Source organism: Leptodactylus fuscus, chromosome 11 (assembly GCF_031893055.1).
Source record: "Leptodactylus fuscus isolate aLepFus1 chromosome 11, aLepFus1.hap2, whole genome shotgun sequence".
NCBI classification, from domain to species: Eukaryota; Metazoa; Chordata; class Amphibia; order Anura; family Leptodactylidae; genus Leptodactylus; species Leptodactylus fuscus.
This window is the reverse complement of record NC_134275.1, coordinates 64,646,732-64,660,335: the sequence shown is the minus strand read 5'-3', so window position 1 is coordinate 64,660,335 and position 13,604 is coordinate 64,646,732. Positions and strand designations below refer to the sequence as shown.

The 13,604-nt window shown below is 41.4% G+C and overlaps 1 protein-coding gene across 1 annotated transcript; it reads right to left on the bottom strand.

Annotated features, from left to right (window-relative positions):
* Positions 1–6,802: 6,802 nt before the first annotated feature.
* LOC142185486 (NTPase KAP family P-loop domain-containing protein 1-like) lies at positions 6,803–10,849 on the bottom strand. The gene is made up of 2 exons (XM_075260917.1): positions 10,696–10,849; positions 6,803–8,886 (listed from the first exon to the last, which is right to left on the bottom strand). The coding sequence occupies exons 1-2, from the start codon at positions 10,847–10,849 to the stop codon at positions 6,803–6,805; spliced, it is 2,238 nt and encodes a 745-aa protein (XP_075117018.1).
* Positions 10,850–13,604: the final 2,755 nt, after the last annotated feature.

Below are 13,604 nucleotides of genomic sequence, written 5' to 3'. Positions count from 1 at the left end.
CACTGCACACATTTGTATACGTGTAGCCCTAATACAGAGATGTCAATACAGAGCCCTCCACAGGATGAACCCTATGCGGTGGCTCACGGTAAAATTGGAGTGGCCTTTCCAAGCGGTATAGCCTATACAAAAGGACTTGGCTAATACATATAGTACACACTAATAGGTCACTCCTATATATAATGGTGATAGACTTGCTCTTAACCCCTTTCCGACATTCGCCGTACTATTAAGTATAAGTAACACATAACAAAAGGGTCAGGAGGGCGGGGCTTGCTGTACTTGGTGCGGTGTCCGAGAAGAATGAGATTGCCCCGTACATGCCATATATACATTTTGCTGGCCCTCCCTTTCCTCTGCTCCAGCCAATCCCAGGAAACGGAGAGGGGGTTGGAGGAAGAACTATTCATAGCACCTCAGGTCAAGAGTCCCTCAGCTGTTTAGGGTTCACAAACTTATATGAAGCTTTATGTACTCTTTAATAGAGATGAGCGAACACTATTCGAAATAGCCGTTTCGAATAGCACGCTCTCATAGAAATGAATGGAAGCGGCCGGCATGCAGACTTTGCCGGCGGCCGGCCGCTTAATCCCCTGCGTGCCGGCCGCTTCCATACATTTCTATGGGAGCGTGCTATTCGAAACGGCTGTTTCGAATAGTGTTCACTCATCTCTACTCTTTAATAAAATGCAGCACTCATAAAGGTAAAATTTTGCTCTGGACATGAAGGCCCAATCTGAGCGCGGTTATGAGAGGATTAATCCAGTAATCGTTGCGCTCTGAACGTCTCCCTGTCCATTCCAAGGTGACAGCTTGTGTCTGTTACTCCATCAGCTTATCTCCTGAACAGCAGGAATGGTTTAGATCTACATTGTGAGAAGGATAAAGCCATTCTATATATCACTGTATAGACAGGCAGCAAATACTAATAGAAGACATCACATTTATATACAAATCCCCAGATCGTATAGGATTGTACGGAACGGTTTTAGGGAACTTGATGGAAAGTAATCAATCAGATGTGTAACATGAAGCTCCTGGACCCCAGTGTGAAGTCTGTATTAGCCCCCCTTCCGCAGTACTCGTATCCTTATATAAGACTCCTTTGTCTGGCTGTGACTGCGTCTTCTGCAACGCTTCAACTTACTCCCAGTTAGCGCCACTTTGATGAGATGGCTTGGTTTTGTGTGAGCATCTGCACCAATAGATAAGTTTACATGAACATCTACCAGTGTAGCAGCTGCTAGAAGACAGAATAATGTAAGGATTATGGTTTTGCCTTAGGAAATGTTAAACACAATAGTGTGTTTTATATTCCTGTACTATGACATCACTGTCTCCACATCCCGCGCCTGCGTAGTAGCGCTTCCCTCCGGAGCGCTAATGCGCAGTACACTCGCGAACTGCCATTAAGTAAAATGGCGAGTGAGTCTGTGCAGTAGTGCTCTGGAGAGAAGCGCTACTATGCAGGTGCGGGATTTGAAGACAAGAAGATGGAAGGACATGGAACCAGAGGGCGTCACTACAAGAAGACAGAAGAGGCAGGCGTGCCCGAAGCTGACGTCGCACCGTGCATCCCCGCCCATGGTGCACTTTCGGTAAGATTTGCATATATGTTTTAATGCTTTTATTTAAAAACGGGACCAGGGCCTTTTTAAAGGCTATTCACGCAAATGTCGGGCTCTATTAGCATAATTTTGCTGATAGAGCCCCTTTAATTACATTCACAAAGAAGGAGATCCAGCATCAGTCGGTTGATGAATAAAAAATAACTGTTTATTCCAAAATCATTAAAAATTTAAACTCCATACAGGAACCAATTGTTCAACTATGAGTGCATAGATGTAACTGCTACGCGTTTCGGGACCGTAGATGTCCCTTCCTCATGGCATACTCATAATTGTGACCTTCAAGTCTTTTATACAGCACCCTTGTTAAATCAAAACCCCTCCCTTAAAAACATTAACCCCTTACAAAAAATGCCAGAGTGTATCATGCGTCTAACATCACAGAATTAAACAATATCACCTATGCTGTTACATGTTTCATCCACTCATTTGTGTTGCGCTGCATGGAGACTGTGCTCCGTGGGATATTTTGGATGTTCCGCTCATGTGACAGTGTCACGTGACTTAGTGTCACGTGACTGAAAACTATGTGAATTGCTTCCATGCGATGTAAATATGACAAACGGAAAAGGAAGTTATACATATTTGTAGCGCTTAGGTATTACCTGCTTGATGTGGAGGATTTTATCCATTCATTTGATCATATAGCGCTACATAGGGATTGCACTGTGTGGGATGTTTACTTCAGACGTTCCGCTCATGTGACTTAATGTCATGTGATTGAAAGCCAGCAGAATCGCTTTCTTATGTTTTAAAAGGGATAAGTGGTAAAATAGTCATACATATCAGTGGCGCCTAAGTATTTGGATATATACTTACCTCCTTGATGTGAGTGGGTCCATGTAGTTTAGATGAGTTTTTCAGGTGTATGTATGTTCTTTATTTTTCTTCCCCTTTTCTTTCTATTAAGGCCATCATAGGGATCTATCACGTGATTGGTAGCCGTGTGGTATGTCCACTGCGTCTTTAGTGATAGTAACTAGGGGAGGTTACATTATATGTCCCGGAGTTTATTAGTGAAGCGTATTATGTAGGGGTCGGATAATTTGCTGTTTTTTCTTTTCTGGATTATTTAAAAAACTTTATGTAGGTGAATATGGTTCACTCTTTGAAAGATGTTATATCAATATGTTGGATGATATTGTTTAATTCTGTGATGTTAGACGCATGATACAGTCTGGCATTTTTTGTAAGGGGTTAATGTTTTTAAGGGAGGGGTTTTGATTTAACAAGGGTGCTGTATAAAAGACTTGAAGGTCACAATTATGAGTATGCCATGAGGAAGGGACATCTACGGTCCCGAAACGCATAGCAGTTACATCTATGCACTCATAGTTGAACAATTGGTTCCTGTATGGAGTTTAAATTTTTAATGATTTTGGAATAAACAGTTATTTTTTATTCATCAACCGACTGATGCTGGATCTCCTTCTTTGTGAATACAAGTTGTTTCAGCTGGACGGGTCCACCGGCTTCCGTGCACATCAGACTGATTGAAAACATCAACAGACTCCATATGTGGGTGAGCTGAAGAAAACTCTCTTTTTTTCTTGTCCCCTTTAATTATAATGATTGCACTACTGTATATATAGTATTATACAATGTAGCATTACTTTACACACTAGAGGGCGCTGTTTACATGAGGTTGCCTATGTCCAATATCCTATAACTACATATTAGCAGCTTTATTGTTGCAACAAAATCCTGACAATGTTGCAAGTTACAACTATGTGCAATATTTATCTCCCATCTTCAAGTTTCTGTTCTTAATATTGTTCTATAATATAGATAATAAAAAACTTGCTATTTACATTTATAGGATAATAGGGAAATAATGATAATAACAAAGATGCTAATAAATAATATTACACTTTATTTCTATAGCGCTAACCTATCCCACAGCACTTCACAAATCATAGGGATCAAGTACAGACAAAATGAGACATTACAGAATAATAGATCAATGCATTGTCGCCAGGGTTTTTCCACAGCATTTTTTTCTGCGGGATGCTACATGGGGCCTTAGCCTTATAGTGTAGTACACAGTATACATATATATATATATTTTTTAACGTACATTGTGAGCCCCATATAGGGCTCACAATGTACATTTTTTTCCCCCTATCAGTATGTCTTTTTGGAATATGCGAGGAAATCCACGCAAACACGGGGAAAACATATAAACCTTGCAGATGTTGTTCCTGGCAGGATTTGAACCCAGGAGTCCAGCGCTGCAAGGCTGTAGTGCTAACCACTGAGCCAACGTGTTGCGCCTAGTACACAGTATATTGAGATGATCGGGATGAGGTTCAACAGCGAGATGCAGCTCAAAAACCCTGTCTAATAAATAGCGGCAAATCTCAATGTATTTTTTCCACAGCGTTTTTTATCAAGCTGTTGATGCATTTTCTTGATACTTTCTCCCGATTGCGCAGTTTAAAGTAACCGGCCATGTTTTTAGAAGCGCTCGCATTTTAGAGTTTGCGGCTGTTCCACATCTTTTTTTCCTGCAGCGTGTGGATGAGGTAAATTTGATTACATTTCATTCACTTTACTGGTTTTGTAAAACACAATTTTTTTTTTCTGTAGTAGCCAAAGACGTTGTGTTTCTGCAATGTGAGGTTTGAGGTATTTATGGCTTATTCTGAGCATAGGCCATAAAAAGATTAACCCTGCACAACCCCTTTAATATGCCCCACACATTTTAACATCCCCCTTCCGCACAGGATGTCAGCCCATCACTGCTCCCACACAATATAATGTCCCCATCACTGTACCCCATACATTATGGGGGACCAATGAAGAGTCCACTGTATTGGAGGAGACCAGTGAAGTGGCCATAAAAAATTTGGCCCAGACATCCCCTTAAAAGAGGTTGTCTATAAACTGGAGTGATCACTGTGGTGGCCGCCATGGAGGTGTATAAATAAAAAAACAAAAAAAAAAATACTTACCTGTCCCCAGCACCCCGTTTTTGCCTGTGTATGTTTGGTCTCATGGTCTCATTTCTGGAAATTCTTTACCTGACTATTCTCAGCGATCACATGAGGTGCAGGACTCCCAGCAAGGAGGCGCCAGCACGAGACCGAATGGACACTGGCAGCGCACAACGGAGCGCCGGGGACAGATGACTATGCTTTTTTATTTATTTGTTTTTGATTTTACACTTCCCACCCGGGACATGAGTTGCTCCAATTCCTGGACAACCACTTTAAGAGCTCGTTCACATGGGGAAGTTGTCAGCGGATTTTGAGGCAGAATCCGCCTCAAAATCCGCTGCCAAAAATTGCTCCCAATGACTTCAATGGGAGCCGCTCGCTTCTTGAGAGCTGCCCTATCTTGCCGTGGATTCCGTGGCTTAGTCAGTTTCAGCATCCACGGCGCGAGGCTCCGGCCCTTCATTTGGGCCTAATCCGGAGCAGAATGCCACGACGGGATGCCTGGCATCTGCGACAGAATGTTCACACGCGGAGTTCATTTACCTCCGTGCGAACTAGCCCTAAAGGATTTATTCATCGTTCTAATATTGATGGTCTGTCCTTAGGATAGGCCATCAATATTACATCTGCGATGATACAACAGCCAGGACCTCTGCAGATCAGCCTTTTCCAGGACCGAGCATCTACAGGTAATAGTAGCATTTATAGGAGCCATGCTGTTCACTTGCCATACAAGGTGTAGCAGTACATTTAGGTAGTACACTTGGTATAGTGGGTGAGCAGCATGGCTCCTGACATGCTATTACCTTTAGTCGTCGTGTCTTAGTACCGCCGCTGATCTGCAGGGTCCTGGCGGTGGGCCCCTAGAAACAATTCCACTGGTGGGCCCTAGACACCCCAGTCCGACCCTGGTTCCAATCTATGTATGTGGCAAATTTCAGCCAAATCTGTTCAGCCGTTTTTGCGTGATTGAGGAAGAAACATCCAAACACACAAACTTTCACATTTATAATATTAGTAGGATAGGATGTAAAGCAATGGTGTCTTCTTGTGTTTAGAGAGCTCTTTGAGCCCCCTGGTACACCAAAGCCTGGTAGTGATTGTTACCTCTGCATCTCCTATAGCTACATCATTGTATACATCTGTCTGAAAGGGAGTCTATCAGATCTGAAATGCCTCACAAATTCACAATGTAGTGGCCTTTAATAGGAATAGAAATAAGTGCACTATTTGCTCGCTCCATTCCATATTTTTCGTGCATTTTGCAACCCTATACTGATAAGTATGGTGCAATAACTGTCTAAACCTTGCACTTGCAACTTTTTGTCTCATTGAGACAGAATTTTGGGTCATTTTACTTAGTAGCGCTTATCCAATCTGTAACTATCACCATCCACATGTTCACATCCTACATTGCTGAAATAGGGTTAGACAAAATGTGGATATTGCTAACAGATTAGGAACCACACAATGTCCCTGTGACAAGTGGTGAAGATGTGGTGTGATCTGTTGGGACGAGGAAGCACCAAGATGTCATACTGCTTTGTCTGGGGTATCAAGATACAGTCTTAGTACGGTAAATGGAATATCTATAAATCCCTGTCTGCCTGTAATAGAAGTGGGTGAAGCTCCAGAATTGTTATCATGGGGACACTTGTGCTGAACCTTAAACTGGTGTGGGAATTACAGTAAAAAGAGCTTGTAACATTGTTAATGTGTGGTGAAGCATTGTACGGTAAAGAGTTTGTTTAGTGGTAAACATGGCGGCACCTGATCATGGGTTGTATCTGGTATCACAGCACAGGCAGGTGTCGTGACTTCATCACTACTGACAGGACATAGGACCTGCCGTTCTGACACCAGAAGACACTATACTGTATGGGGGAAGCACTATATTGTGTATAGGAGGCTACAACAATGTCATTAAAATCAGTGGACACTATACTGTATTGTGTATGGGAGGCTACAACAATGTCATTAAAATCAGTGGACTGTCCCTGTAAGACAACAATCTGCTTCAGTCCTCAGACAGGATTATAAGAGACTCCTCTCTACTGATAAAATGAAGTGTCCTAAACCAGACAACCCATTTATTGTCTACAAAATCATTTCCACCAGAGATACAAAAGTGTCAAAATCGGAATAAGGAAATTCTTCCAATTGTTATGACATGACGTCAGCCACTTTCCTTCTCCCACAACACAGGGAGGACTTCACCTGGACAGAAGGTTCCCATTACAGCACAGTTTCGCGTTCTCTACTTTGTACCTCTACTAAGTTATCATATTGTTCTTTTATTTGCGCCATGGAGCCTTCTCTATACTTCCATGGAGTTCCTTCTTCCACTAAATGCTTTCTTATCAAACTGTCCGTCTCACTCATATCTTCATTATTTCCTAACTTTTCTTCTAATATAGTCTGTTCTAAAGATATTTGTTCCTTGGCCTGCTCCTCATCAAGGCCAAGATGTCTGTCAGTCTCTTTCTCCTGTGTCAGTCCAGGTATACCTTCTCCTTTCTCCTGGTGTACTTGCACTCTACAATATATCTCTGTCTCACACTCACTTTTATCCTTCCCAGAGTCTTTGTTACATTGAGTCACCTGTATTTCTACCATCTCCTTGCCATCTACTGGGTTACTTTGATTCACAATTTCTATTTTCTCTGTTTTGCTCTCTACAGTTGTCGTTTTCCAATCATTTTGAAGGTTGTTAATTCCACGGAGAAGACCCATTTTATGTTTTATAGAATAATCCAGATTAATGGTAAAATTCATCAGTCTTCTGGATTCCTCAACCGTGAACGGAAAGTCTTGAGAGAGAAATTTTTGGAAAATCTCTGGGTCACCATCCAAGTCCAAAAGGTTCTTCAACCCAGCTTTCAAAGAATATAGTTCCTTGCTGTTTTCCTTAAACATGTCCCAGAGAAGACAATCCTTGAATCCTTCCTTACTCCCTTGTTGTTCTTCATCCTCCAGACATTGGAGAATCCAGCTTAACCGACAAGGCCATTGGTTACAGAGAACAACCCAAGCTGCTACAGATTTAGAAGGCATGGTGCCCCATGGGATTTTACTCAGCATCATCAGGTGGACCATGACGGGGATAGCATTAACAATTCGTTTCATTTGGCATATGCTGTCGGGAATGTACTCATGGAGAACTTCACGCTCACTGTATAGGGCATAAAATGTGTCCTGAATACAGTAAGCTGCTTGATAAGGTGGTAGCATCACTTCTGGTTCTTCGTCTTCCGCCAGCTCTTCCGTAAGCAGTTTCATGGGTTCTGTAATACCTGTCTTGGTGCCCCGATTAGCATCATTCCTACAGGGCCAATCGATGAGATCCTCCGTCCTCTGAACAGCCTTCCTAAGAAGTTGTAGCTTTGTTTTCTTTCCAAGAGGTGGTACGGAGAATGGCAAAGTGACAGTGCGATTGAGGAACATGTAGCCATTGTCTGCCATACCTTTGAGTGCACTTGCATTCTCCAAACAAGTGACTATAATGTTGGGGTCGACAACCAGTATAGAAATAAATGGTGACCTCCTGTCAGACAGAAGGGTGTTCATAGCATCCAGTACTCCGACCACTTTGTCAGGTGCACAAAGCTCCAGACTGGTGATCTGCAAGACCACTCGGATTTTTTGCCTCTGGAAAATTTCCATGAACTGCACCATTTGGGTGATCACTTCAACCTCTTTTTTAACCTCATTCATAAATCCCATTTGTGAACTGAACTTTTGGCTGTTCACTAGTCGTTCTATCTTATGTTTTTGGCTAACGAAGACGCTCTTGCATAGCTTAAACAAGGTCATGGCAATTCCAGATCCGGCCACAATTGTTGCCAAACTTCCAAAAACAGTTGAAACTTTCTCTTCGTCTCCATGGCCTTCAGTTCTGATTGGTACAACTATTAGAAGCAGCCCAATGAGAAGTAGGACTATTGTGACGGCCATTACGATACAGAAAGTCTTTCGGACGGTCCACTCTAGGACAGATTCCATATCTCTTTTAGGTTTGGAACCCAAAACGTTAAATAAACTGAGTGTGAGAATTCCAAAGTGTCGTCGTATTTGGTCACAGAGTGTGGTGACCAGGCCAGCCCACAGACGGTCACTTCCAGCATACTGCCAGGCACTGAAGTGTACAAATATGAACTCAATACTTTTACGTTCCAGATGACGTTCGGTTATTATGGGGCAGTAGAACAACAGGCGCCAAAGTAGATGTAGGAAACCCCATCCTGTAGGTCTCACTGTAGTCTGCTGTAGTAGTTTTTCCTCTTTTTCTGTCTGACGTGCTGCCTCCTCCCTCACACATTCTGCAAAAGATAAGTGAATCCTCAATGTAAGCCAATTGTGGTCCAAAAATCAAAGGTCTAGCATCACCTTCTTCAACCCCACTACATAAACTATTTTTACATTTAGGACTCCACATTTAAAATATATATATATATATATATATATATATATATATATATATATATATTTAAATTATCATTGCATTCCAAGAGTCATAACTTAATAATAATTTATAATAAAGGGTCTTTTTTTTATAAAGCTTTTAAGTGCTTGTTTCTTTGTGGGACAAGTTGTATTTTTCACTGGCATCATTATGCGAAAGTTATAGATTATTGGTACTTTTATTAAATCTTTCCGTGGGGGAATGGTAAAAACACACCAGCTCCGCTATTGTATCTTTTTAATTTCTCTGTCAATATAGCTGTAGATGGCCTTATTTTTTGTGGGACAAATTGTATTTTTCAGTGGCACCATATTGCTGAATATATAACTTATCTCTAAACTTGTATTATACTTTTTCTGTGGGAGAATAGAAAAAAAATCCAACAGCTTCATCATTGGTTTTGTATTTTAAACTTTGCATCCTTCCCAGTATGGCATATAATGTATTCTAAAGATCAGTGAGCAAAAAATAAATAAATAAATTGTGCTCTTATGTTTGCTTTTTTTAAACATTGTTTACTGTGTAATTAACTTCAATATATCCTACTAATATTATAAATGTGAAAATTTGTATGTTTGTGTGTTTGTTAGTCAATCATGCAAAAACAGCTGAATGGATTTGGATGAAATTTGGCACATAGATAGTTTGTAACCTCGATTAATACATAGTCTACTTTTTATCCCGGTAAATGACATGGCTTTACGACTGTTAAGAATGTATGTTCATATACTATATTATACTGCTCTTGCCAGCAGGACAGTCAGCTAATTGGAGTTTGCTGATAAAGCCTGGTCTGTTATCTCTCTATGTAAACACACAAATATCACTGAGTCCATTGTATACAAGCATTTGCATATTATCTGATCTGCTCCAGTGCTGAGACACTGAGATGGAAAAACCCCTTTAATCCAAATTGTCAGTTTGCCAATTTTAAACATGCCAGGAAAAAGAAAATCTAATTTGTCACAAAATTCAAAAAAAAAACCAAGAGCTATGAAGGTAGCCAGAAGTCAACAGAGTTCTCCTCAGGCGGAGCTGTGGAGGACTGAACAAGCTAGGCATCAAGTGGCTCTTAGAGCAACCAAAAGGCCGGAGCAGGCGGATCATCAACAACAACACGCTCATTATGAGATGTTGGAACAATCACAGGCACGGCGTGAGTAATGAGTTCAGCAGCAGGACAGCTTGAGAACTGCCATAAACGCCAGAGCGTTCGGATCATCGATGGCAGCAATTTGCTGAATATAGACTGATCATTGACACCAACAGCATGCAGACAAAGTCACAGGCAGTGGCTAATATATATATATATATATATATATATATATATATATATATATATATATATATATATAGCCCATCTGCATCCCACCATCACGTTCTGATAGGGGAGGATATGGACTGACGGCAGGGAGATGGCAGTCTTACCACCTACTTTTCATAGTCAGATCTGACCATGGCATGCAAGGAGTTAAGCCTTCAAGATCAGAGTTAACTTCAATTTGTTGTAGCACGATGATGACTGTATATTGCAGCTCCCACCCTATGTTTTTGGCACAGGCACAGTTCCATTGCCTGCAGCATCCAATGGGTGTAGCTGTATGCTACGCCTGTGCATAGACTAATAGAAGACTTTGCTATAGTTAGATACAATATAACATCTTACTTGTTATGCGATCCAGTAGCATATACACCCTCCCTCCAAATGGGGCATATAAGCCAACAGTAACCGGCGTAGCCACCTGACATAATGATTTCGACAGGCAGGCACAATAGATGTCATCTTCTGTCTCTTTTCCTGTGAGAACAATGCAAAACATACATTTTAGAGAACTGACAATGACTCCGTATTTGTAAACGGTAAATTCCGTAATTGTAGCGTTAAGTGTACAACATAGGGAACAATGCACAATATGGATCCCTATCCATGGGGGGTCATGTATATGGTGAGAAATATGGGCATGTTGCTTTTCTAGGCATTGTTCTGATGTGATAATAAACCTGAAATCTTAACATTTTATGGAAAATCTTTACATCCACAGCCAAGTACAAGTGAATGTCCATCATTTAACACCATAGGGCCAATTTATTATTGTGGTTACCACTTGACTCAGCATAAAATGAGATAAATTGTATAACTCCAGCCGGTAACGGGCCCTATTTACATAACGATCCTGGTTCCTGCCCATGGCCTCCTGCAGAGGCGGCTGTGAGCAGGAGCGGCGGGACTGGTAAGTAAAACCAAATGCCCCACAGACACTATTATTATACTCAGGGGTCTTTTCAGACCCCCCGAGTATAATGATCGGAGGTCCAGGGGAGGTAAGAGAACATAAAAGACATTGTAACTTACGTCTCCGCGCTCCAGGCAGGCCTAATTGTGTGACGTCGCAATGCAGGCTCAGGTCACGTGACGTGCCATACGTCATTGAATATGTTGAATGTTTTTTATGTTTGTATCCTCCACTGGGTCCCAGAGTATAATAATTGTACATGTTTGTCCACAATTAGGGAATAATAGTGTGTGTACAAGGGCCACTATAGGGCAATAATACTGTGTGCAGGAATGCGTGCCGGGGGGGAGTTGCTCAGTCGGGGGGCCCCCATGTCAAAGGTTTGCCACGGGGCTCCGCCATTCCTAGTTACGCCACTGCCTGACAGGCTTCCTTCAATTATGTAATAAATTATGCTATCATTTAATGACTCTTGACTGACGCTGGATGTGTCACTATAGGAAATAACAGAGCATATAAATTGCATCTTCCTCAAGATAAAGTGGAGTCACCAGAATCCAGCATTATAATCCACAGATAGATAGGTTACCGTTACCTGAATCAAATTATGTAAGTAGGTCAATATGCAAATGAGCTCTTTTTAGCAATGAGTGCATTGTGGCTTACCTCTTTGGAGCAATAGCAACACCTTCATTGCTCCAAAGAGCTCATTTGCATATTGGCAAAACAATGATCTGTCAGCAACGGAGGCTGCGATTCACAAGGGGAAACACTGTTTGATTCAGGTGAACTTAACCTATCTATCTGCTGGGCTGGGTTCTGGTGAGATACTTCCTTTAGCTATAGTCCTCATTAATAAATCTACACGTTACCAGTGTACACCCATTACCTTTGGTTGGCATTTTGTCCAGAATTCTTAAGAATGGCATTATCCTTGACCCACGCTATAAGTCATATCTATAAGGTGAGAAACATAATATTAATATGGGGAAAAGATCATCATTAACTTGGTAATGTAGAGTAGAGGTTATTGGCGTCAAAACACTAATATAGTCATGTTTAGGATTTATTTCATATACTATACTATACAATACTATACTGATATAATATATTATACTATACCATATACTATGTTCACACAATACATGCTGTTTATTGTTGATTTTTATGCCCAAATCATGACCAGAACAAAAAAAGTAGAGAAATGTTAAATAAGCAGAGAACACGTGCCCGGTGGACTCAACATAAATTACCTTTTTTCTATTGAATTTGTATTATTTATTCATTTCTTCTGTCCTGTCCTGAACAGGGGTGGCTTTATACAAACCCTTCCCCCAAGCGCTACTCCTAACCATGTCAGGACTGACCCCAGGGTAGGGCTTAAAGGGGTTGTCTAGCGGCACATGGAAGAGCCACGGCTCCAATGTATGGATTCATAGGGATAGGGTGTAAACTTTAGGGGCCCCAAAGGTGTTTCTGGCACATAAAGTATAACTTTATTCTAAATGGCACCAGGTAGGAAGGGGCCATATTGAATATTTTACTGTCAGGCCTAGGAGTTTCAAGTTACGTCTATGGTGTGACGCCTTGACCGCCAGCTGATATTATAATCATTACTGTAACTAGGATAATGTTATTTCATATTTTGCATAATATAAGTTAATGATATAGCATGCATTAAGATAATCACTGTATACATTCTATTGTCTTAACCTTAATCCATATAAGTAATCAATGTGTCAATTTTTATCACTTTAACAAGCTCCACCTTGCATTGTCCTCTCGTCGCCTCCTTAGTTGACTTCCTTAAAGTATTGTAAGCGGCCATTTGCTTGTGTCCGGCAGGCATGCGCCGTCAGCTTTGCCCTAGGCCCGAGACCTGGAAGTTTGAAGCCACTGCCAGAAGAAGACGCAGTGAAGACCCCGTTCCTGAAGAAGATGGAGGCGGCGCTGGAGAGTTCTCTCGCAGCATTGAGGACACCCCTAGTGCTGTTTGAGCGCTGGGGCCCGCCTGCATACCGGTGGACACCAGGATTTTAACCGAACGGTGGCCTGGAGAAGACATCTACAGGTAGGAGACGAATAGCCTTTCTTAAGGCTATTTTGACGTGTTAGGGAGTTTTTAATGGTAGAATCCCTTTAACTATTAACCAGAAACCATGGGGCGGATTTATGAAACTGTTTAGACGGGAAACTTTGTTGAAACCAATCACGGCACAGCTTTCATTTCATAATCTGCTCTTGCTAAATGAAAGCTGTGCTGTGATTGGTTGTGGTGCTATATATTTAAGTCTTTGTCTTAGACAGTGTCGTGCGTACTTACCTATAAAATACAGTAATA